We start from the raw sequence: 23,034 nt of genomic DNA on the forward strand, positions 1-23,034 counted from the left end.
AGTGGAACTATGAGGCACTCTATCATCAATGTTACCACTCCTGTGAGAGGGGCATCATTGTGGAACTATGAGGCACTCTATCATCAATGTTACCACTCCTGTGAGAGGGGCATCATTGTGGAACTATGAGGTACTCTATCATCAATGTTACCTCTCCTGTGAAAGGGGCATCATAGTGGAACTATGAGGCACTCTATCATCAATGTTACCACTCCTGTGAGAGGGGCATCATAGTGGAACTATGAGGCACTCTATCATCAATGTTACCACTCCTGTGAGAGGGGCATCATAGTGGAACTATGAGGCACTCTATCATCAATGTTACCACTCCTGTGAACGGGGCATCATTGTGGAACTATGAGGCACTCTATCATCAATGTTACCACTCCTGTGAGAGGGGCATCATAGTGGAACTATGAGGCACTCTATCATCAATGTTACCACTCCTGTGAGAGGGGCATCATTGTGGAACTATGAGGCACTCTATCATCAATGTTACCACTCCTGTGAGAGGGGCATCATTGGAACTATGAGGCACTCTATCATCAATGTTACCACTCCTGTGAAAGGGGCATCATAGTGGAACTATGAGGCACTCTATCATCAATGTTACCATTCCTGTGAGAGGGGCATCATTGGAACTATGAGGCACTCTATCATCAATGTCACCACTCCTGTGAGAGGGGCATCATAGTGGAACTATGTGGCACTCTATCATCAATGTTACCACTCCTGTGAAAGGTCATCATAGTGGACCTATGAGGTACTCTATCATCAATGTTACCACTCATGTGAGAGGGGCATCATAGTGGAACTATGAGGCACTCTATCATCAATGTTACCACTCCTGTGAGAGGGGCATCATTGTGGAACTATGAGGCACTCTATCATCAATGTTACCACTCCTGTGAGAGGGGCATCATTGTGGAACTATGAGGCACTCTATCATCAATGTTTCCACTCCTGTGAAAGGGGCATCATTGTGGAACTATGAGGCACTCTATCATCAATGTTACCACTCCTGTGAAAGGGGCATCATTGTGGAACTATGAGGCACTCTATTGTAGAAGCCTTGATGATTAACTGCAAGAATAAAAGATCAATGACAACAGTTCAATAAACAATTCGCTCTCAGCATGTTTGAGTATGCAAGATTTATTGGGAACCCAATTAGAAAGTAATCACAATGCAGAGACATTTTATAGGTATATGCCCCCACAGGATGGGCATCATAGCATACGTAATCTGGATCAGGCTATGACCTTCTAGACCAATCAGTGAAGTGCACATATGGTGTGATACCCTTTTAAGGCTCGAAAGTGTGCCTACATTACCCACGTCTCATCTACAAGAGCAGAATTGGGTTTTTCCATAAAGGTGAAACCGGCGTTTCTAGTGTACGTGGGTTCTGCACGTATTTGACCAGCAAGGGCAGGTCATGTCATGTCGACATCTTTTACTGAAAGATATGAGGTTTGGCAATAGCAAGCTAAAAGCTGGAAGCTGGCATGTCATTTCTCGGAAGCCTTGCGTTCGCTCTGCACGTTGCAGCTGACTGACACACAGAACGGAGCGTGCGACTACTCTGAGGATTTCTGCTGTGGATTTCTGCTGGTGTCTTTCTTTAGTAGTTCAAAGAAGACTATAGGCCGGAAAACATATGTATTTGGTATCATATAAATGTCTGCTTCGTCATCCCCAAATCTGATACTAAATCATATGTTAATCAGAAGTCATTCATCCTTATCATCTCCTGTTCCTCATCCTCATCATTGTGAGTGTGGTGTTGTGAACCACCTTTCCTGAATATGCAGTTGGCGCAGGACCTAAAAATCGCTGCACAACAAGATGGGCATATTCTTATCAGAAGGCACAGTATCAAAAGAGCTGCTACCACTATTATAACTGCCTCAAGTATCCATGAGCCCCAGCCTGTGAACCACTTCATCACCTCTTCCCATAGACTACCTGTGTGTATCCCGTGGGCTTCATCTCTTATATCTTTAATTTTTTTAATGGCTTTTATTATATTCCCACTGTTATCCGGAATAAATACACAGCATTGGCTCTGAGCCAGGGAAGATGCTTGGGAAGATGCCTCATGGAGGACGGAACAGACTCCTCCCTCCTTGGCCAGAATCATATCGAGAGCAATCCGGTTTTGAATTACGACAGCCCTCATGGAGGTGAGCTCTTCTGTTATGTTTCCTAAGGCGTCAGTGGTAGAGTCCACTAGATCTTCAATCATCCTGGACAACTGGTGTATCCTTTCTGAAGTATAGACATTGCCTAGTATTGGAACCATTGCCCCAACACCTGTTAACACGTGGTCTACCCAAGCGGCCGTTCTCTTGGCCCTCGCCAGTGTCATCTTTGGTTTTTCTGCTGGCACTAATTTTGTGAAGTGGGTCATTTTTGGGATGATGGAGGCTAAGTAGCAACTTCCATACCATCCTGGGGGCAGGTAGAAGTATGCCCATGGACCACAAACAAAGAAAAGGCCTTTGTAACCTACCAGACCTGGTGACGGCTCGTCACGACTCCTAACTCGAGTTAGTCTGGTTGTGTGGTTACAGCTGCTCATTCCCATGTAAATCTGGGGAACTGCCTTTATGGGTGGTATGCCTTTTATCCTGTTTATCCTGTCCTCGCAATCAAATAGGCCCTGCTCTCCTTGAGCGACCTCCTCGAAGGTACATCCAAATGAGATGCACTCCTTCCAATTGTCTTTGGACAGCAGTTCTGAAAGGGTGCATGTTCTGGTAGCCCCCTTTGGAAGAACCGGCACTCTCTTGGGTGTTACTACTTCTTCCTTGAGGATGCAGGAGGAGGCTGGAACTTCCCCTACCCTGAACCTTGGTATTTTCAAGTGGCCTGTTTCTATGTCATCCCAACCTGCTCTGCCCTTCCATTCCTTGTTTCTGGATGCCCTGTCAAATCCCTTTAGCTTCTCTAAGTCTCCCTTAGTTGGCTGCATATTCATACAAGGGATCCTCTTAGGTCTGGGAGGGGGGTCTGTTGTCTTCCTGCTATAGCTATAGCCATGGCTGCCGCTGGGATCAACAGTCAGTATTTCAGATGAAGGTGTACCTATCGATACTGACGCAAACATGCCGTGTTGACTTTGGAACATGTCTCGCAAGAGGACACAGCCTACATATTTGGATAATGGCAGGACGTTGTACTTTAAACTATGTGTGGTGTCTGTGGGCAGGTGTGTGCAAACATAGCAGTCAGATATATTCAAAATTGTCACATACAGTTTCAACATTTCCACATATTGGTTCCCTTCGTAGGTATCCCACAATCCTTCTTGGTCCCCTTTATTCACATCCACCCCCACACCAGTAATGTTCATTGTTATATTTTGTTCATAGTCTCTTGGTATTTTTGTTGGCTCAGTTCCATCACTACCATCGCCCACCCTTCCATTGAGGTGTGGTATTTCAAGCTCAGCAGAATATGCTATTATAATTGCCGTCACTATTACCGCGGGAACTGGTAACAATATTGCAAGAATCACTGCTCTCCAATTACATGTATGTCTCTGAGTGGACTGCATGACTCTGTACAAATCTCTCCCTTTCCTAAGCTATGCAATCTTCTTGTGAATAGGCCCTAAATTAATTCTTGGTCCACTTGGCGCTATGCTGGCCTTCCCTTAGAGTCAAGCATTTACCCACTGCTCTTCTCTCAGTTTTCAATGTCTCAAACAGGTCTATCACCAGTGATTTCTGTTGCAAAAGCGGCACAATGGATGGTGTTCAAGGTTTTGAATAATGCTAGAACCAGAACTCTGTATCGCAAAAATAGAACTATTGAGAATGTCAAATTGCAGGTCTGTTAACTCTTGCTCAGGAATTTGCTCTTGGTTCGCCGGAAAGGAAATATCATTGAAAATCAAACGTATTAGCTCACTGAGCAATAGAGGCCTCGGCACCAGGAGGGTCAGAGTTGCAGTTATGTCTTTTCCCGGACATAAAATAGTTAATTGTATCCTGGACCGTTGTCCGCAGGCTTGTATTGACACAGATCGAAGTCTATTTGTCAGGAGCATTGCATTTAGCCAGCAGTCCGTTGATCATTAACTTCCTTGGTCATGTTTCTGTTTGCTGTGGGAGCGAAGGTTGTATCCCTTGTTGGGCTCGGCGGCTGCCAGCTGAATCGGTTGCGTCTTTTCTTCGTCCGTTACTTTCTTCGTGTGTGATGCATGAATCCACGACGCTACGCCTTCACACTTCACAGCTGTGGCCGTCGTGAGGATGACCTGCCTTGGCCCCTTCCATCTCGGCTGCAAGCAGTTCCTCCGTGTGTGGGCTTTGATCCAAATCCAATCACCAGCCTTTAGGTCATGGGGTGGCGGTGTCACTGCATCTGGAAGGGACGTCAGCACCTGGCAGTGGAGGTAACGTAAGACATGTGTTAACTCTTTACAGTAACATAGCAATAAGTCGTCCATTACTGACAGGGGGGCTGTTGACATATGCCCTGGTATTTGCATGGGTCGGCCAAATATGATCTCATGGGGGCTTAACTTTGTTATTCTGTCTGGCGTACATCTCATTGCTAAAAGTGCGAGAGGCAGTGCGTCTACCCACGAAAGGTCAGTTGACGCACAGATCTTTGCAATTTTATTTTTCAAAATTCCATTTCTGCGCTCGACAGCCCCTGCCGTCGGCGGGTGATAGGCGCAGTGTAGCCTTTGTTTTATGGCCAGTCCCTTGCACAGCCCCTTTATGACATTGGAAATGAATGCAGGACCATTGTCGGATGCCAGGACGGAAGGTACCCCGAATCTGGGTAATAGCTCTTTAAGTAAACACTTTGCCACGCTCTGGGCATCACAATTTTTGGTGGGATAGGCCTATACCCATTTGCTAAACATACAAACAATTACCAAAACGAACCTATATGACTGGGTGGGGGGCATGTCTATAAAATCAAGCTGAAGGCTTTCAAATGGTCCATGGGGGGGTGGAAAGTGGCCAGGTGCAGTTGGGATACCTTTTCCAGTGTTGTACTGCGCACAGACAGCACACTGCTTGCACAGCCTCTCTGCTGTCTGGCGGAATTTCGTGTTGTACCAACACTGGGAGAATAACCTGACCATGCCATCCCGCCCCACGTGTGAGGGTCCATGGAACAACCTACTCATTGAAGGGAGCATGGTTGAAGGCAAGCATATCCTGCCATTAGGTCCTACCCATAGCCCCTCTTCAGTTTGTTTGCATCCCTGTTGGTTTCACTCCTCTCTTTCACTGTCAGCTGCCTCCCTCTGAATACGTATTGGATCAAAATGCAGTGAACCCTTACCCTCTTCTGTGTCTGTCTTGTTGCCTACCAGTTGTACCATAGCTCGCTCGCAGCCTGTAAGCGCTATTCTCTTTGCTTCTTGGTCAATGAAGGCATTGCCTCTGGAGATGGGGTCTTTTGATGAAGTGTGGGCAGCACATTTTATTATGTCCACCTTGCAAGGTAAAAGCAGTGCTTGGAGGAGGTCACAAATCAATTGTGCATGCTGTATTTGCTGGCCTGCTGATGTAAGGAACCCCCTCATTGACCATAACTGGCCAAAGTCGTGGACCACCCCAAAGGCGTACTGACTGTCTGTGTATATATTTACTTTCTTCCCTTCAGCCCATGCACATGCTCTGGTGAGTGCCACAAGTTCGGCTGCTTGTGCACTTTTTGCTGCTGTCAGTCTCCCCCCTTCCAACAATTTAGTTGCTGTGCCCACCGCATAGGATGCTTGTAGTACTCCTGTGTCATCCCTTAAACATGACCCATCTACAAATAGATCCCCTTGAGCATCTGGGAGCGGTGTGTCTTTAAGGTCTGGTCGTATCTTAGTGTTCCTGTCTATTGCCAATGCGCAATCATGAAAGGAATCATCTGAATCAAAATCCTCCAGCTCATGCTGCGTGGGTAGCAAGCATGCAGGGTTCAAAGTGGTACACCTCTTGATGATAATGTGTGGTGTCAGGAGTACCAACTCATACCTGGTGAGGCGTGCATTTGTGAGGTGCTGTGTCTTAGTGGATGTCAGAAGTGTGTCCACGGCGTGGGGCACGTGCAGCACTAGTGTGTGTCCTAGCACTAAGTTGTCTGATTGTTCCAAGGCGAGTGCTGCAGCAGCTACTGCTTTCAGACACGGTGGGAGCCCTGCAGCCACTGGGTCTAGTGTGGCAGAATAGTATGCCACGGGGCGGTAGAAAGCTCCATGTTTCTGAGCCAAGACCCCCGTCGAGCACCCCCCCTTCTCGTGGCAGAACAAATGAAAGTCTTTCCCATAGTCTGGTATGCCTAATGCTGGTGCTCCTTCTAATTCCCTTTTTAGCGCATTGAAGGCTGCCTCGCATTCTTGTGACCAGGGTACAGTGTCAGGTATGCCCTTGTGTGTCAGTGCCTGAAGAGGTTTTGCAATGAGAGAGAAGTTTGGTATCCAATAGCGACAGTATCCTGCAACTCCTAAGAAAGCTCTAACTTCCTTCTGAGTGCGGGGTCTGGGAAAATGTGTTATTGTCGAGATTCTGTCTGGCAACAGTTTTCTTGTTCCTTCTGTTAGCTTATGGCCTAAGTATTTCACAGAGGTGAGGCAAAACTGTAACTTCTTTGGGGAGACTTTGTATCTCTTTAATGCTAAGTGGCATAGGACAGCGATGGTGTCCTTTACACAAGCCTCCTTTGAAGGTGAGGCCAATAGCAAATCGTCAATGTACTGGATAAGTGTGGACCCCTCCTTTAGTACCAGGGAGTCTAAATCTGTTTTTAAGGCATGTGTGAAAATGGATGGTGACTCTGTATAGCCCTGAACCAGCCGTGTCCAACAAAATCTTTTTTGTCGGAAACTGAAGGAGAAGAAGTGTTGGCTGTCAGGGTGCAAGGGGATTGTGAAGAAGGCGGAGCTAAGATCCATCACAGTGAAAGTCGTAGCCCACACAGGTATATTAGATAATATTGTCGCTGGGTTCGGGACCACTGGGAAAGATGGCAAGACTATTTTGTTCAATTCTCGGAGGTCCTGAGTGAATCGATAGACAGGGGCCCCGTCCGGGCCCTTGGATCCTTTTTTCACAGGAAGTATCGGGGTGTTACATTGACTGTATTGAATCTCCCTTAAAATTCCTTGCTTCAGGAGGTCTTGTATCACTGGTGCGATGCCCTCCTCCCCTTCTTTTGAGATCTTGTATTGTGGCACTCCTGGGAGAACTGCCCCTGGCTTCAGTTTTATCTGTACCGGTGGGTAGTTCAATACCCGCCCTACGTCATTGGCACTTGTTGCCCAGACCTCTGGCGGCACACAATGTCGTAATTCTGGCGGTATTTGTAGGTCGGGGCATGTCATGAATGCTTGTACCATTAAACCATTTGCCTTGCTCTCTAAAAAGACCCCTGTTGGTGAGCAGTGTATGGTGCATTGTAATTTGCATAACAGATCTCTCCCCAGCAAATTCACGGGGCAGAACCTGCTAAGAATGAATTGGTGGTGCACTGTTATCGTGCCTACTACAAACTGTAGTGGCTCAGTAAGGTATTCTGTAATAGGTTGGCCAGTCATGCCTACTGCGGTTATCGTAGTCCTGGAAAGTGGAGCTTCAGGCGTTGTTAGTGCCTTCAGCATTGATCTTTGAGCCCCTGTGTCAATTAGAAATGGAACAACCCTGCCCAATACCTCTCCCTCTACATATGGTCCGGATTGATCTACTAATATTGCTGGTGCTGCTATTATCACGCAGTTTCCCACTTTCAGGCATCCCTAGAATGGTCCTGGGGGTTGGGGTGGGGGTCAGTCATTCGTTACTGGAGTCCATCCCTCCCCTCCTGCCCATTGCTGCTGGGACTCATTTTCATGTGGCGTGTTGTCTCTGTACTCTGTGTGCTGAGTGTAGTTGGCGTGCTGATGTCTGCCCTGTTGCCCGCTGTTCTGTTTGTACCTACTGTCCTCACTTCTTTTCTTTAATATTGGACAATCTGCTTTCCAATGATTAGGATCCTTGCAATAGAAGCATGCTGTTCCTTGGGGTGGCAGGGAGGTTGATCTGCGGGGTAAGGAAGGTGTCCTACCGGTCTGCTGTCTTCCTACGCCTCGCCCCCCCTCTGCTCCTTTCCCTGCCTCTGTTATTGCTATAGAACCGTTCCTGTGCCACCATTAACCTGACTTTTTCTTTCTTCAGTTTTTCTGTCTCCATTGCCTGCGCGCTAGCCTGGAAATCTGCGCAATATTTCGCCGCTGACAGCACTTTTTCTATTTTCTCCTGCTGCCAACAGACGAAAGAAGTCTGAAGGTGTGTCCTGATGGGTGGTGCGAGGCCTTGTACAAATGTAGTTACCAGAGCTGGCATTGCATCTCCCATGGGGTCTTTCAATCCACTGTTCTGCCTATATACTTGCAGGAGGCGGTCAAAGTATGCATTCACACTTTCATCCTTTTCCTGTTTGGTACTTGTAATTTTGCTCCAATCAACCCTATCTTCAGGCACCTTCTCCTTCAAATGTCCCACTACTTTTTTGTATAACTCCTCTACTTCTGGGCCTGGTGTCCCTCCGTTCCCCCGCTTTGGTTCAACCTCTGGCCACTCAATCGCTCTTTTACAATCCTCCCACAGATCTTTTGGGATGATGATGTTAAAGAGCGTGTCGAGGTCGCGCCACAGTAAACCTCCTAATGATGTCATTCTGCTAAGCTCTTCGTACCATCTCCTGGGCTCCTCTCTTAAACGGGGGAAGTCTCTTGTTAGACGGACCGTGAGGGTCGGCCCAGGGACAAGAGGAGAGGTCTCCAGGGAGAACCGTCTCCAGCGATCGTACAGACGAGTAACTTCCCCCCCACAGAGGTACACCACACCAAGATAGGTTTCAAGGTTCTTTATCAGCAATTCTTTAAGTACGTTAAGATGGTACAAGGAGGTCTGGACTCAGGGGTCCCCTCGGTTCGAGTCTCTTGAATGGGATAGGGGTAGCGGGACAGTCTTATTACCAATTCTGGTAGATGCGATGATCAGATGGGTAGCTCACAATCCTCGAGCTCGGCGTTCTAGATGGACTGACCGCGGCAGCGCCAGCAGGTCCCGGTGAAGATGGTAGGACAACGGTCCGCGGCAGCGCCAGCTGGTTCCGATGAAGATGGTAGGACAACGGTCCGCGGCAGCGCCAGCTGGTTCCTATGAAGATAGTGGATGTAGAATGTTGCGGCAGCGCCAGCAGGCAAGATGAGAGTTCGCAAGGCAGGGCTACGGCAGCGCCAGTAGTCCGTCAAGGATGAGTTCGTCACAGTGTCTCTTGACTCCAGGATACAACTGCCTTCCTGCTCTGGCGCTGCCCCAGATATAGGTCTGGCGCCCTTTGATGTCCGGACCCTCGCACTTGGAGGTCGGGAGGTCCGGGATGAGGGAGTCCAGACACCCAGCAGGGGGGTGGAGCCAGCGCCCGGGGAGGCTGGGGGCGATCGGCACCTGGCGGGGGAGAGCCATCGACACTTCTTTCTCCCATTGACCTGCCAAGTGGGCCGCTCACCTCCTGGGTGGATGGTGGTGCCGGGATGTCGGGGCCTGGCCAGGCCCAGGGTTAGGGTCGATCGGAGGCCACGCGGCCTCGTGGTGCAATGTCCAAGATGGCGTCCAGGCCGGCATGTGGGCCGGTAGTGATGCAGGCCCGTGAGGCAGGGATGTTCGTGGGCCGAGGTCCCGTGTGAGACGGGGAGCGGGTGGTTGCTGGGGGTTACCTCTGGAGGGCCGGCATCGGACCTTGTCGTGCGGGGAGGGAGCGAGCTCTTCACGTGGCCTGTCCAACATCTCTGCTGAAGGCGCTAATATCTTGCCTTGACCATGGGACATAAACATATGCTACATCATTTGGCGCGCTGCCAGGTGGTGGAGGTATCTCTCGTAGGGGCATGATAAGTGATTGGGCCTCTGTTGTCGTAGAATTGCCTGTTGTGTTGGCTGCGGCGATGGAGTGGGCCAGGGAGTGGGCTACGTCAATTACTGCACATGTGTGAATTAGCTGCTTCCATTGCTGTAATTTATCTATAGCATATTCAAGTGTGTCCTGCAACTTAGACTCCTCCCATGTTACTAAATCTGGGTCTGTGAATCCGAACTTCCCTACCTCCCAATCATATTTTTCTGGAAGTTGGGCACGACTACCTGTGGTCGTCTGGGCGTCAGCTTGCTTTGCATATGCTGAGTGGGCCTGGGGTGCTTTGTTCATTAACTCTGCGCGTGCTAAGGACAGTGTTTTCTCTAAATATCTCCTATGCTGTGTTTTTATAAAAGAGTCCACAGTTAGTGAGCCCTCAACAAGCTGCTGTAGTAGCGCCTGACACTTTAAAGAATCACTTTTTAACATCAGTTTTGGTGAATTTGGATTTGATGCTGAAGCCCCTCCCACCGTTCCCCCAAAACTGCCTCTTCTTTTGTTCTCTGGAGCTGGCTCTGTTTCTGTCAAACACTGCTCTAGTGTGGAAATGTCGTGTTCTGTGTGATGGACATATGTAAATGCATCCCATATTAGCGAGTGCCATTGTTGTTTGCTGAGTGAGTCATCCTGTGATCCATCCTCAAATAATTGCTGCCACGGACTGTCTATTAGCTTAGGTATTTTAATCTGTTTTTTAATACATTGTTTGAGAACGCTGTTTTTCTTCTCGTTGTAATCTGAAGCGGCTTTGACAGCTATCTTTCTCATCAATTTCAGCGTAGCCAGGTCTTGGATAGATTCCAATTCTGGTTTCGCAACCTTATCTTTCAATGCTCTGCGTACAAAGGTTATGGCTGCGTCTCGTTCCCCGGGAGTTAGCTCAGTGTGTTCTGGCTCAGGTACCAGCTGCGGTGAATCACCACCCAGGCATCCCAAGAGAATATCTTCTAAGACTTGGTCTTCTGCCTCTTCTTCTTTAACTTGTACACATGGGAATGCGCCTATTGTATCTAATTGCTCTTTTCTCCATCTCCCCTCCAATTTTGCCTGTAATATATTTTTTTTAATTTCCATAAGTTCGCTGTGGACTTTAGATTTTACTGCGCTTGTTGAACGCATATCGCTTAACACGGAGTCCCAATTATGGTACGCCTCCCATTCTAAACTTCTAATCTTCTTTCCTTTTATATTTAACATTTGGCGCAAGTATGACAGTTTGGCCATGTAATATGTGCCATTACATGGGAATTGGAGATCCTTGTTTTTAGATGTCAGATCATGCCACTTATGTGTGTACATTATTGAGCTTAAGCCTTTTTTTATAGCTACATTATATGCAGGTGAGTTTTTGGGTGGGGCTGGCTGAGTCGTATTTAAATTCTTTTTACTATTGAGGTTTCCCATGGTTGAGTCGTGTGTAGCAGCTAGTCCTAAACGCTTTACAAATAACTGTTCAAGTATACCAGACAAATGGGTTGCGGGTGGACGTCAATAGAGTAACATGTAACACAATAGGTTGACAAATACTTCACTTATATTTCAGCCGTACAGTATTTGCAAGAGGGCAACAAGAAAGCCATACATCAATCACCCCAACAGGTCATGTATGCCAATTCACCGAAGCATTTTCACAAGGGAGAAAGAAGCCAGATCCTATTTTGTTTGTTTGGGCCTTGACGGCCTGAGAAGCAGGTAAGGTAGGAAAACAGACCCTGTGTGCGGCCGTGCCACAGGGTGCTGGCATTCAACAATATAGCGATAGTGGTGAATTGTTTCACTCTGTTCAGTCAATCACAAAAACATCTAGGACAAATACGGGGATCCTACGCAGCAGCGCTGTAGAAAAACCCTTCTGTGCAGAGAATGTGTGTGGGTCTGCTGTACTTAGTCCCAAAGAAGTGAGGGGAATATTAGAACTTTTATCAAAAACCATCAAATTTTCTTTTTTTAGGGAGGTGCACTATAATCGGTCTTTCCAGCCAGTCCCTTCCAGAGGCCAGGGGGTATTGTGGGCGGGAGTACTTATTTGGCAACGTTGGTAACTGGGTGTGTGAGATGGATGTTTTCTACCAGATCTCCTTCAGTAATGTTCTTATTATACGGTTTAAATGGATAAGCCGGCAAAGGTAACCTAGAACCTAGCCAAAAAAATACTCCTCCTTCCTAGCAATATTTGGCCACTACATAGGCCAAGCACATCACAAGTACACAATAAAAAAATGCAATGAAACCTATAATGATTGAGAAAAGAAACACTGTTGTACTAGGCGTCACACCCCCCTCCTCGTGCCGAGTATATCCCCTTGGCACGAACCTAGAACCACTCTGGCCCCTAGGTGGACGTCTCCAGGGGGAGGGTGGAGGCGGAACCCAGGCAGGGCGACTGGCGTTAGCCAAAGAGCCAGAAGCGCCCGGGGCGTTCCTCATAAATGCCAAAATATTAGGCCAGCTGCGCGTGGGCGATGGTGCTGGACCCAGGCCAGAGCTCATGAGAACAAATAAAATCACAATCTATCAGATACACAGAATAAACTAAATCTAGTAGCCAACCTGGCCACTCGTATCGCGATACTCAACAGGCACAAATACTATGTGCCAATCTGGGGAGCGAAACTGCCACGTCCTAAAACGGTGAGCTACCTGCTACCACCCACAGGGGAGCACAAACTGCCACAGCTCACAATGAGGGGCCAACTGCTACAACCCAATACCGGAGAGTTAAAGTCCCCTCCCAAGTGTACTCACCGGGCTTCGTCCAGTCTGTTAGAGCCTACCGACGTCCACTGCACCCGCTGGGAATGGTCTGTCGATGGTATCCCGCATCCCAGCTGCCGGTGACTCTCTGCGGCGGGGGTAGGGGTTGCAGACCTTCTCCCTCAATGGCTGGCCAAGGGCCCACTGACACGAAGTCACCAAAGAGTTACTGCTGGCCAGGAATCCTGCAGAAGCTTGCCGTCACCAGCCAGCCAGGAAACGCAGGGGACCAAGGTCAGACCCTATAAGATAAAAAAAATGTATGTGAGAAATGGCAGTGGACTTCAGGCAGCAATGACAGAGGTGAACACACGCCCGTGGCACAGAACGTCAGAAAGGTCAACAGCGCCGAGGGCTGGAGGAAAGGAAAAGAGAGCTAGACGGGAGCTACCTCCCGGGTCGTGTGGTGACAAAAACACATGTGAACCATCAGAGCCAGAAACAGCAGACTGAAGAAGGTGATCAGAAAAGGAACCACGAAAAACATGGAGTCTGAACAAGCCTTGTAAATATCCCCAGGACACAGGCACACCTCGTCAGACATAGAGAGCCAAGAGTAAGAAGAGTCAGCAGAGTCAGAAACACAACACAAGCGTGCAGAGAGCGAAAAAAGAGCAGGACAAGACCAAAGACAGCAGAGAGGCCACACAGGGATCATCCACAGGATCCGACCCCCTCCAGCAACCAACCAGGCCGGGGAGAGATAAACAAACAGAACGTTATCACCTCAAATCCCGCCCTTAGAAGGGTGCCAAAAGGGTCCGATCCAGTGTCCGCTCCGTCGGTATAGCCAGTCAGCTGTATTGGGCCCGCAGCATTCTCCACCAAATGTAGAAGCCTTGATGATTAACTGCAAGAATAAAAGATCAATGACAACAGTTCAATAAACAATTCGCTCTCAGCATGTTTGAGTATGCAAGATTTATTGGGAACCCAATTAGAAAGTAATCACAATGCAAGATACGTGCACACGGAGACCTCAGCAAAAGCTCACTGAGTGCCAAATTGGTATAACAGTGCAGAGACATTTTATAGGTATATGCCCCCACAGGATGGGCATCATAGCATACGTAATCTGGATCAGGCTATGACCTTCTAGACCAATCAGTGAAGTGCACATATGGTGTGATACCCTTTTAAGGCTCGAAAGTGTGCCTACATTACCCACGTGTCATCTACAAGAGCAGAATAGGGTTTTTCCATAAAGGTGAAATCGGCGTTTCTAGTGTACGTGGGTTCTGCACGTATTTGACCAGCAAGGGCAGGTCATGTCATGTCGACATCTTTTACTGAAAGATATGAGGTTTGGCAATAGCAAGCTAAAAGCTGGAAGCTGGCATGTCATTTCTCGGAAGCCTTGCGTTCGCTCTGCACGTTGCAGCTGACTGACACACAGAATGGAGCGTGCGACTACTCTGAGGATTTCTGCTGTGGATTTCTGCTGGTGTCTTTCTTTAGTAGTTCAAAGAAGACTATAGGCCGGAAAACATATGTATTTGGTATCATATAAATGTCTGCTTCCACTCATGTGTTACCACTCATGTGGGAGGGGCATCATTGTGGAACTATGAGGCACTCTATCATCAATGTTACCACTCCTGTGTGAGGGGCATCATAGTGGAACTATGAGCACTCTATCATCAATGTTACCACTCCTGTGTGAGGGGCATCATAGTGGAACTATGAGGTACTCTATCATAGATGTTACCACTCCTGTGAGAGGGGCATCATAGTGGAACTATGAGGCACTCTATCATCAATGTTACCACTCCTGTGAGAGGGGCATCATTGTGAAACTATGAGGCACTCTATCATCAATGTTACCACTCCTGTGAAAGGGGCATCATAGTGGAACTATGAGGCACTCTATCATCAATGTTACCACTCCTGTGAGAGGGGCATCATAGTGGAACTATGAGGCACTCTATCATCAATGTTACCACTCCTGTGAGAGGGGCATCATAGTGGAACTATGAGGCACTCTATCATCAATGTTACCACTCCTGTGAGAGGGGCATCATAGTGGAACTATGAGGCACTCTATCATCAATGTTACCACTCCTGTGAGATGGGCATCATAGTGGAACTATGAGGCACTCTATCATCAATGTTACCACTCCTGTGAAAGGGGCATCATAGTGGAACTATGAGCACTCTATCATCAATGTTACCACTCCTGTGAAAGGGGCATCATAGTGGAACTATGAGGCACTCTATCATCAATGTTACCACTCCTGTGAGAGGGGCATCATTGTGGAACTATGAGGCACTCTATCATCAATGTTACCACTCCTGTGAAAGGGGCATCATAGTGGAACTATGAGGTACTCTATCATCAATGTTACCACTCCTGTGAGAGGGGCATCATTGTGGAACTATGAGGCACTCTATCATCAATGTTACCACTCCTGTGAGAGGGCATCATAGTGGAACTATGAGGCACACTATCATCAATGTTACCACTCCTGTGAGAGGGGCATCATTGTGGAACTATGAGGCACTCTATCATCAATGTTACCACTCTTGTGAGAGGGGCATCATTGGAACTATGAGGCACTCTATCATCAATGTTACCACTCCTGTGAAGGGGGCATCATAGTGGAACTATGAGGTACTCTATCATCAATGTTACCACTCCTGTGAGAGGGGCATCATTGTAGAACTATGAGGCACTCTATCATCAATGTTACCACTCCTGTGAGAGGGGCATCATTGTAGAACTATGAGGCACTCTATCATCAATGTTACCACTCCTGTGAGAGGGGCATCATTGTAGAACTATGAGGCACTCTATCATCAATGTTACGACTCCTGTGAACGGGGCATCATTGTGGAACTATGAGGCACTCTATCATCAATGTTACCACTCCTGTGAGAGGGGCATCATTGTAGAACTATGAGGCACTCTATCATCAATGTTACGACTCCTGTGAACGGGGCATCATTGTGGAACTATGAGGTACTCTATCATCAATGTTACCACTCCTGTGAGAGGGGCATCATTGTAGAACTATGAGGCACTCTATCATCAATGTTACCACTCCTGTGAAAGGGGCATCATTGTGGAACTATGAGGCACTCTATTATCAATGTTACCACTCCTGTGAAAGGAGCATCATAGTGGAACTATGAGGCACTCTATCATCAATGTCACCACTCTTGTGAGAGGGGCATCATTGGAACTATGAGGCACTCTATCATCAATGTTACCACTCCTGTGAGAGGGTCATCATAGTGGAACTATGAGGCACTCTATCATCAATGTTACCACTCCTGTGAAAGGGGCATCATTGTGAACTATGAGGCACTCTATCATCAATGTTACCACTCCTGTGAGAGGGGCATCATTGTGGAACTATGAGGCACTCTATCATCAATGTTACCACTCCTGTGAAAGGGGCATCATAGTGGAACTATGAGGTACTCTATCATCAATGTTACCACTCCTGTGAGAGGGACATCATAGTGGAACTATGAGGCACTCTATCATCAATGTTACCACTCCTGTGAAAGGGGCATCATAGTGGAACTATGAGGCACTCTATCATCAATGTTACCACTCCTGTGAAAGGGGCATCATTGTGGAACTATGAGCACTCTATCATCAATGTTACCACTCCTGTGAGAGGGGCATCATTGTAGAACTATGAGGCACTCTATCATCAATGTTACCACTCCTGTGAAAGGGGCATCATTGTGGAACTATGAGGCACTCTATCATCAATGTTACCACTCCTGTGAGAGGGGCATCATTGGAACTATGAGGCACTCTATCATCAATGTTACCACTCCTGTGAGAGGGTCATCATAGTGGAACTATGAGGCACTCTATCATCAATGTTACCACTCCTGTGAAAGGGGCATCATAGTGGAACTATGAGGCACTCTATCATCAATGTTACCACTCCTGTGAGAGGGGCATCATTGGAACTATGAGGCACTCTATCATCAATGTTACCACTCCTGTGAGAGGGTCATCATAGTGGAACTATGAGGCACTCTATCATCAATGTTACGACTCCTGTGAAAGGGGCATCATAGTGGAACTATGAGGCACTCTATCATCAATGTTACGACTCCTGTGAGAGGGGCATCATTGGAACTATGAGGCACTCTATCATCAATGTTACCACTCCTGTGAGAGGGGCATCATTGTAGAACTATGAGGCACTCTGTCATCAATGGTACCACTCCTGTGTGAGGGGCATCATAGTGTAACTATGAGGTACTCTATCATCAATGTTCCCACTCCTGTGAGAGGGGTTTCATTGTGGAACTATGAGGCACTCTATCATCAATGTCACCACTCCTGTGAAAGGTCATCATAGTGGACCTATGAGGTACTCTATCATCAATGTTACCACTCCTGTGAAAGGGGCATCATTGTGGAACTATGTATGTATGTAAATGTATGTATAGGCATTTATATAGAGCACTACTTACCCGTAGGGTCCCAAGGCGCTTCGACTGCTGCGAAACCCTTCCTGGCTTCCCTGAGAGATGGTCCCTTAATGGGTATCTCCAGGGTGAGACCAGGCATCCCCGGCGGTCTGGTGGGGCCGTTAGTGAAGATGAGGCAAGCTAATGCCCAGAGTTGCCGAGTGTGATCGCTGATCAGAGTGGGCACCGAGGCGAGAGAATTATCGAGTCCGCTGACCCTGGTCCAGAAACCTGCCGCGCCGGGAATCGAACCCTGGTCCCGGGCCGTCCTCTGCTCTCGGGTCTGCCGCCTCTAACCAGTGAGCCACACTACTTCACTATGAGGTACTCTATCATCAATGTCACCACTCCTGTGAGAGGGGAATCATAGTGGAACTATGAGGCACTCTATCATCAATGTTACCACTCCTGTGAGAGGGGCATCATTGTGGAACTATGAGGCACTCTATCATCAATGTTACCACTCCTGTGAGAGGGGCATCATAGTGGAACTATGAGGCACTCTATCATCAATGTTACCACTCCTGTGAGAGGGGCATCATTGTGGAACTATGAGGCACTCTATCATCAATGTTACCACTCCTGTGAAAGGGGCATCATTGTGGAACTATGAGCACTCTATCATCAATGTTACCACTCCTGTGAAAGGGGCATCATAGTGGAACTATGAGGCACTCTATCATCAATGTTACCACTCCTGTGAGAGGGGCATCATTGTGGAACTATGAGCCACTCTATCATCAATGTTACCACTCCTGTGAGAGGGGCATCATTGTGAACTATGAGGCACTCTATCATCAATGTTACCACTCCTGTGAGAGGGGCATCATTGTGGAACTATGAGCACTCTATCATCAATGTTACCACTCCTGTGAAAGGGGCATCATAGTGGAACTATGAGGCACTCTATCATCAATGTTACCACTCCTGTGAGAGGGGCATCATTGTGGAACTATGAGGCACTCTATCGTCAATGTCACCACTCCTGTGAAAGGGGCGTCATAGTGGAACTATGAGCACTCTATCATCAATGTTACCGCTCCTGTGAGAGGGGCATCATTGTGGAACTATGAGGCACTCTATCATCAATGTTACCACTCCTGTGAGAGGGGCATCATTGTGAAACTATGAGGCACTCTATCATCAATGTTACCACTCCTGTGAAAGGGGCATCATAGTGGAACTATGAGCACTCTATCATCAATGTTACCACTCCTGTGAGAGGGGCATCATAGTGGAACTATGAGGTACTCTATCATCAATGTTACCACTCCTGTGAGAGGGGAATCATAGTGGAACTATGAGCACTTAATCATCAATGTTACCACTCCTGTGAGAGGGGCATCATTGTGGAACTATGAGGCACTCTATCATCAATGTTACCACTCCTGTGAGAGGGGCATCATTGTGGAACTATGAGGCACTCTATCATCAATGTTACCCCTCCTGTAAAAGGGGCATCATTGTAGAACTATGAGGCACTCTATCATCAATGTTACCACTCATGTGAGAGGGGCATCATTGTGGAACTATGAGGCACTCTATCATCAATGTTACCACTCCTGTGAAAAGGGCATCATTGTGGAACTATGAGGCACTCTATCATCAATGTTACCACTCCTGTGAGAGGGGCATCATTGTGGAACTATGAGGCACTCTATCATCAATGTTACCACTCATGTGAAAGGGGCATCATTGTGGAACTATGAGGCACTCTATCATCAATGTTACCACTCCTGTGAAGGGGGCATCATAGTGGAACTATGAGGCACTCTATCATCAATGTTACCACTCATGTGAGAGGGGCATCATAGTGGAACTATGAGGCACTCTATCATCAATGTTATCACTCCTGTGAGAGGGGCATCATAGTGGAACTATGAGGCACTCTATCATCAATGTTACCACTCCTGTGAAAGGGGCATCATTGTGGAACTATGAGGCACTCTATCATCAATGTTACCACTCCTGTGAAAGGGGCATCATTGTGGAACTATGAGGCACTCTATCATCAATGTTACCACTCCTGTGAAAGGGGCATCATTGTGGAACTATGAGGCACTCTATCATCAATGTTACCACTCCTGTGAAAGGGGCATCATAGTGGAACTATGAGGCACTCTATCATCAATGTTACCACTCCTGTGAAAGGGGCATCATTGTGGAACTATGAGGCACTCTATCATCAATGTTACCACTCCTGTGAAAGGGGCATCATTGTGGAACTATGAGGCACTCTATCATCAATGTTACCACTCCTGTGAGAGGGGCATCATAGTGGAACTATGAGGCACTCTATCATCAGTGTTACCACTCCTGTGAAAGAAGCATCATTGTGGAACTATGAGGTACTCTATCATCAATGTTACCACTCCTGTGAAATAAGCATCATTGTGGAAGTATGAGGTACTCAATGTTACCACCCCTGTGAGAGGGGCATCATAGTGGAACTATGAGGCACTCTATCATTAATGTTACCACTCCTGTGAGAGGGGCATCATTGTGGAACTATGAGGCACTCTATCATCAATGTTACCACTCCTGTGAGAGGGCATCATAGTGGAACTATGAGGCACACTATCATCAATGTTACCACTCCTGTGAGAGGGGCATCATTGTGGAACTATGAGGCACTCTATCATCAATGTTACCACTCTTGTGAGAGGGGCATCATTGGAACTATGAGGCACTCTATCATCAATGTTACCACTCCTGTGAAAGGGGCATCATTGTGGAACTATGAGGCACTCTATTATCAATGTTACCACTCCTGTGAAAGGGGCATCATAGTGGAACTATGAGGCACTCTATCATCAATGTCACCACTCTTGTGAGAGGGGCATCATTGGAACTATGAGGCACTCTATCATCAATGTTACCACTCCTGTGAGAGGGTCATCATAGTGGAACTATGAGGCACTCTATCATCAATGTTACCACTCCTGTGAGAGGGGCATCATTGTGGAACTATGAGGCACTCTATCATCAATGTTACCACTCATGTGAAAGGGGCATCATTGTAGAGCTATGAGGCACTCTATCATCAATGTTACCACTCCTGTGAGAGGGGTATCATTGTGGAACTATGATGCACTCTATCATCAATGTTACCACTCCTGTGAGAGGGGCATCATTGTGGAACTATGAGGCACTCTATCGTCAATGTCACCACTCCTGTGAAAGGGGCGTCATAGTGGAACTATGAGCACTCTATCATCAATGTTACCGCTCCTGTGAGAGGGGCATCATTGTGGAACTATGAGGCACTCTATCATCAATGTTACCACTCCTGTGAGAGGGGCATCATTGTGAAACTATGAGGCACTCTATCATCAATGTTACCACTCCTGTGAAAGGGGCATCATAGTGGAACTATGAGCACTCTATCATCAATGTTACCACTCCTGTGAGAGGGGCATCATAGTGGAACTATGAGGTACTCTATCATCAATGTTACCACTCCTGTGAGAGGGGAATCATAGTGGAACTATGAGCACTTAATCATCAATGTTACCACTCCTGTGAGAGGGGCATCATTGTGGAACTATGAGGCACTCTATCATCAATGTTACCACTCCTGTGAGAGGGGCATCATTGTGGAACTATGAGGCACTCTATCATCAATGTTACCCCTCCTGTAAAAGGGGCATCATTGTAGAACTATGAGGCACTCTATCATCAATGTTACCACTCATGTGAGAGGGGCATCATTGTGGAACTATGAGGCACTCTATCATCAATGTTACCACTCCTGTGAAAAGGGCATCATTGTGGAACTATGAGGCACTCTATCATCAATGTTACCACTCCTGTGAGAGGGGCATCATTGTGGAACTATGAGGCACTCTATCATCAATGTTACCACTCATGTGAAAGGGGCATCATTGTGGAACTATGAGGCACTCTATCATCAATGTTACCACTCCTGTGAAGGGGGCATCATAGTGGAACTATGAGGCACTCTATCATCAATGTTACCACTCATGTGAGAGGGGCATCATAGTGGAACTATGAGGCACTCTATCATCAATGTTATCACTCCTGTGAGAGGGGCATCATAGTGGAACTATGAGGCACTCTATCATCAATGTTACCACTCCTGTGAAAGGGGCATCATTGTGGAACTATGAGGCACTCTATCATCAATGTTACCACTCCTGTGAAAGGGGCATCATTGTGGAACTATGAGGCACTCTATCATCAATGTTACCACTCCTGTGAAAGGGGCATCATTGTGGAACTATGAGGCACTCTATCATCAATGTTACCACTCCTGTGAAAGGGGCATCATAGTGGAACTATGAGGCACTCTATCATCAATGTTACCACTCCTGTGAAAGGGGCATCATTGTGGAACTATGAGGCACTCTATCATCAATGTTACCACTCCTGTGAAAGGGGCATCATTGTGGAACTATGAGGCACTCTATCATCAATGTTACCACTCCTGTGAGAGGGGCATCATAGTGGAACTATGAGGCACTCTATCATCAGTGTTACCACTCCTGTGAAAGAAGCATCATTGTGGAACTATGAGGTACTCTATCATCAATGTTACCACTCCTGTGAAATAAGCATCATTGTGGAAGTATGAGGTACTCAATGTTACCACCCCTGTGAGAGGGGCATCATAGTGGAACTATGAGGCACTCTATCATTAATGTTACCACTCCTGTGAGAGGGGCATCATTGTGGAACTATGAGGCACTCTATCATCAATGTTACCACTCCTGTGAGAGGGCATCATAGTGGAACTATGAGGCACACTATCATCAATGTTACCACTCCTGTGAGAGGGGCATCATTGTGGAACTATGAGGCACTCTATCATCAATGTTACCACTCTTGTGAGAGGGGCATCATTGGAACTATGAGGCACTCTATCATCAATGTTACCACTCCTGTGAAAGGGGCATCATTGTGGAACTATGAGGCACTCTATTATCAATGTTACCACTCCTGTGAAAGGGGCATCATAGTGGAACTATGAGGCACTCTATCATCAATGTCACCACTCTTGTGAGAGGGGCATCATTGGAACTATGAGGCACTCTATCATCAATGTTACCACTCCTGTGAGAGGGTCATCATAGTGGAACTATGAGGCACTCTATCATCAATGTTACCACTCCTGTGAGAGGGGCATCATTGTGGAACTATGAGGCACTCTATCATCAATGTTACCACTCATGTGAAAGGGGCATCATTGTAGAGCTATGAGGCACTCTATCATCAATGTTACCACTCCTGTGAGAGGGGTATCATTGTGGAACTATGATGCACTCTATCATCAATGTTACCACTCCTGTGAGAGGGGCATCATTGTGGAACTATGAGGCACTCTATCATCAATGTTACCCCTCCTGTGAGAGGGGCCTCATTGTGGAACTATGAGGCACTCTATCATCAATGTTACCACTCCTGTGAGAGGGGCATCATAGTGGAACTATGAGGCACTCTATCATCAATGTTACCACTCCTGTGAGAGGGGCATCATAGTGGAACTATGAGGCACTCTATCATCAATGTTATCACTCCTGTGAGAGGGGCATCATAGTGGAACTATGAGGCACTCTATCATCAATGTTACCACTCCTGTGAAAGGGGCATCATAGTGGAACTATGAGGCACTCTATCATCAATGTTACCACTCCTGTGAAAGGGGCATCATAGTGGAACTATGAGGCACTCTATCATCAATGTTACCACTCCTGTGAGAGGGGCATCATAGTGGAACTATGAGGCACTCTATCATCAATGTTACCACTCCTGTGAAAGGGGCATCATAGTGGAACTATGAGGTACTCTATCATCAATGTTACCACTCCTGTGAGAGGGGCATCATTGTGGAACTATGAGGCACTCTATCATCAATGTTACCACTCCTGTGAAAGGGGCATCATAGTGGAACTATGAGGTACT

At 47.1% G+C, this 23,034-nt stretch overlaps 1 protein-coding gene across 1 annotated transcript; it reads right to left on the reverse strand.

Moving 5' to 3' along the window:
• Positions 1-1,139: 1,139 nt before the first annotated feature.
• Positions 1,140-12,914, reverse strand: LOC147738085 (uncharacterized). Its single transcript, XM_086952121.1, has 2 exons — positions 12,664-12,914; positions 1,140-4,393 (listed from the first exon to the last, which is right to left on the reverse strand). Exon 2 carries the CDS (start codon positions 3,560-3,562, stop codon positions 1,727-1,729), a length of 1,836 nt encoding a protein of 611 aa, XP_086808247.1. The 5' UTR covers positions 3,563-4,393; positions 12,664-12,914; the 3' UTR covers positions 1,140-1,726.
• Positions 12,915-23,034: the final 10,120 nt, after the last annotated feature.

This window comes from Lissotriton vulgaris, chromosome 1_1 (genome assembly GCF_964263255.1).
Source record: "Lissotriton vulgaris chromosome 1_1, aLisVul1.2, whole genome shotgun sequence".
Taxonomy (NCBI): Eukaryota; Metazoa; Chordata; class Amphibia; order Caudata; family Salamandridae; genus Lissotriton; species Lissotriton vulgaris.

What these genes read in the sequence shown, in the direction of transcription:
- LOC147738085 (XM_086952121.1), bottom strand. Translation starts at nt 3,562, where the DNA reads ATGCAGTCCACTCAGAGACATACATGTAATTGGAGAGCAGTGATTCTT.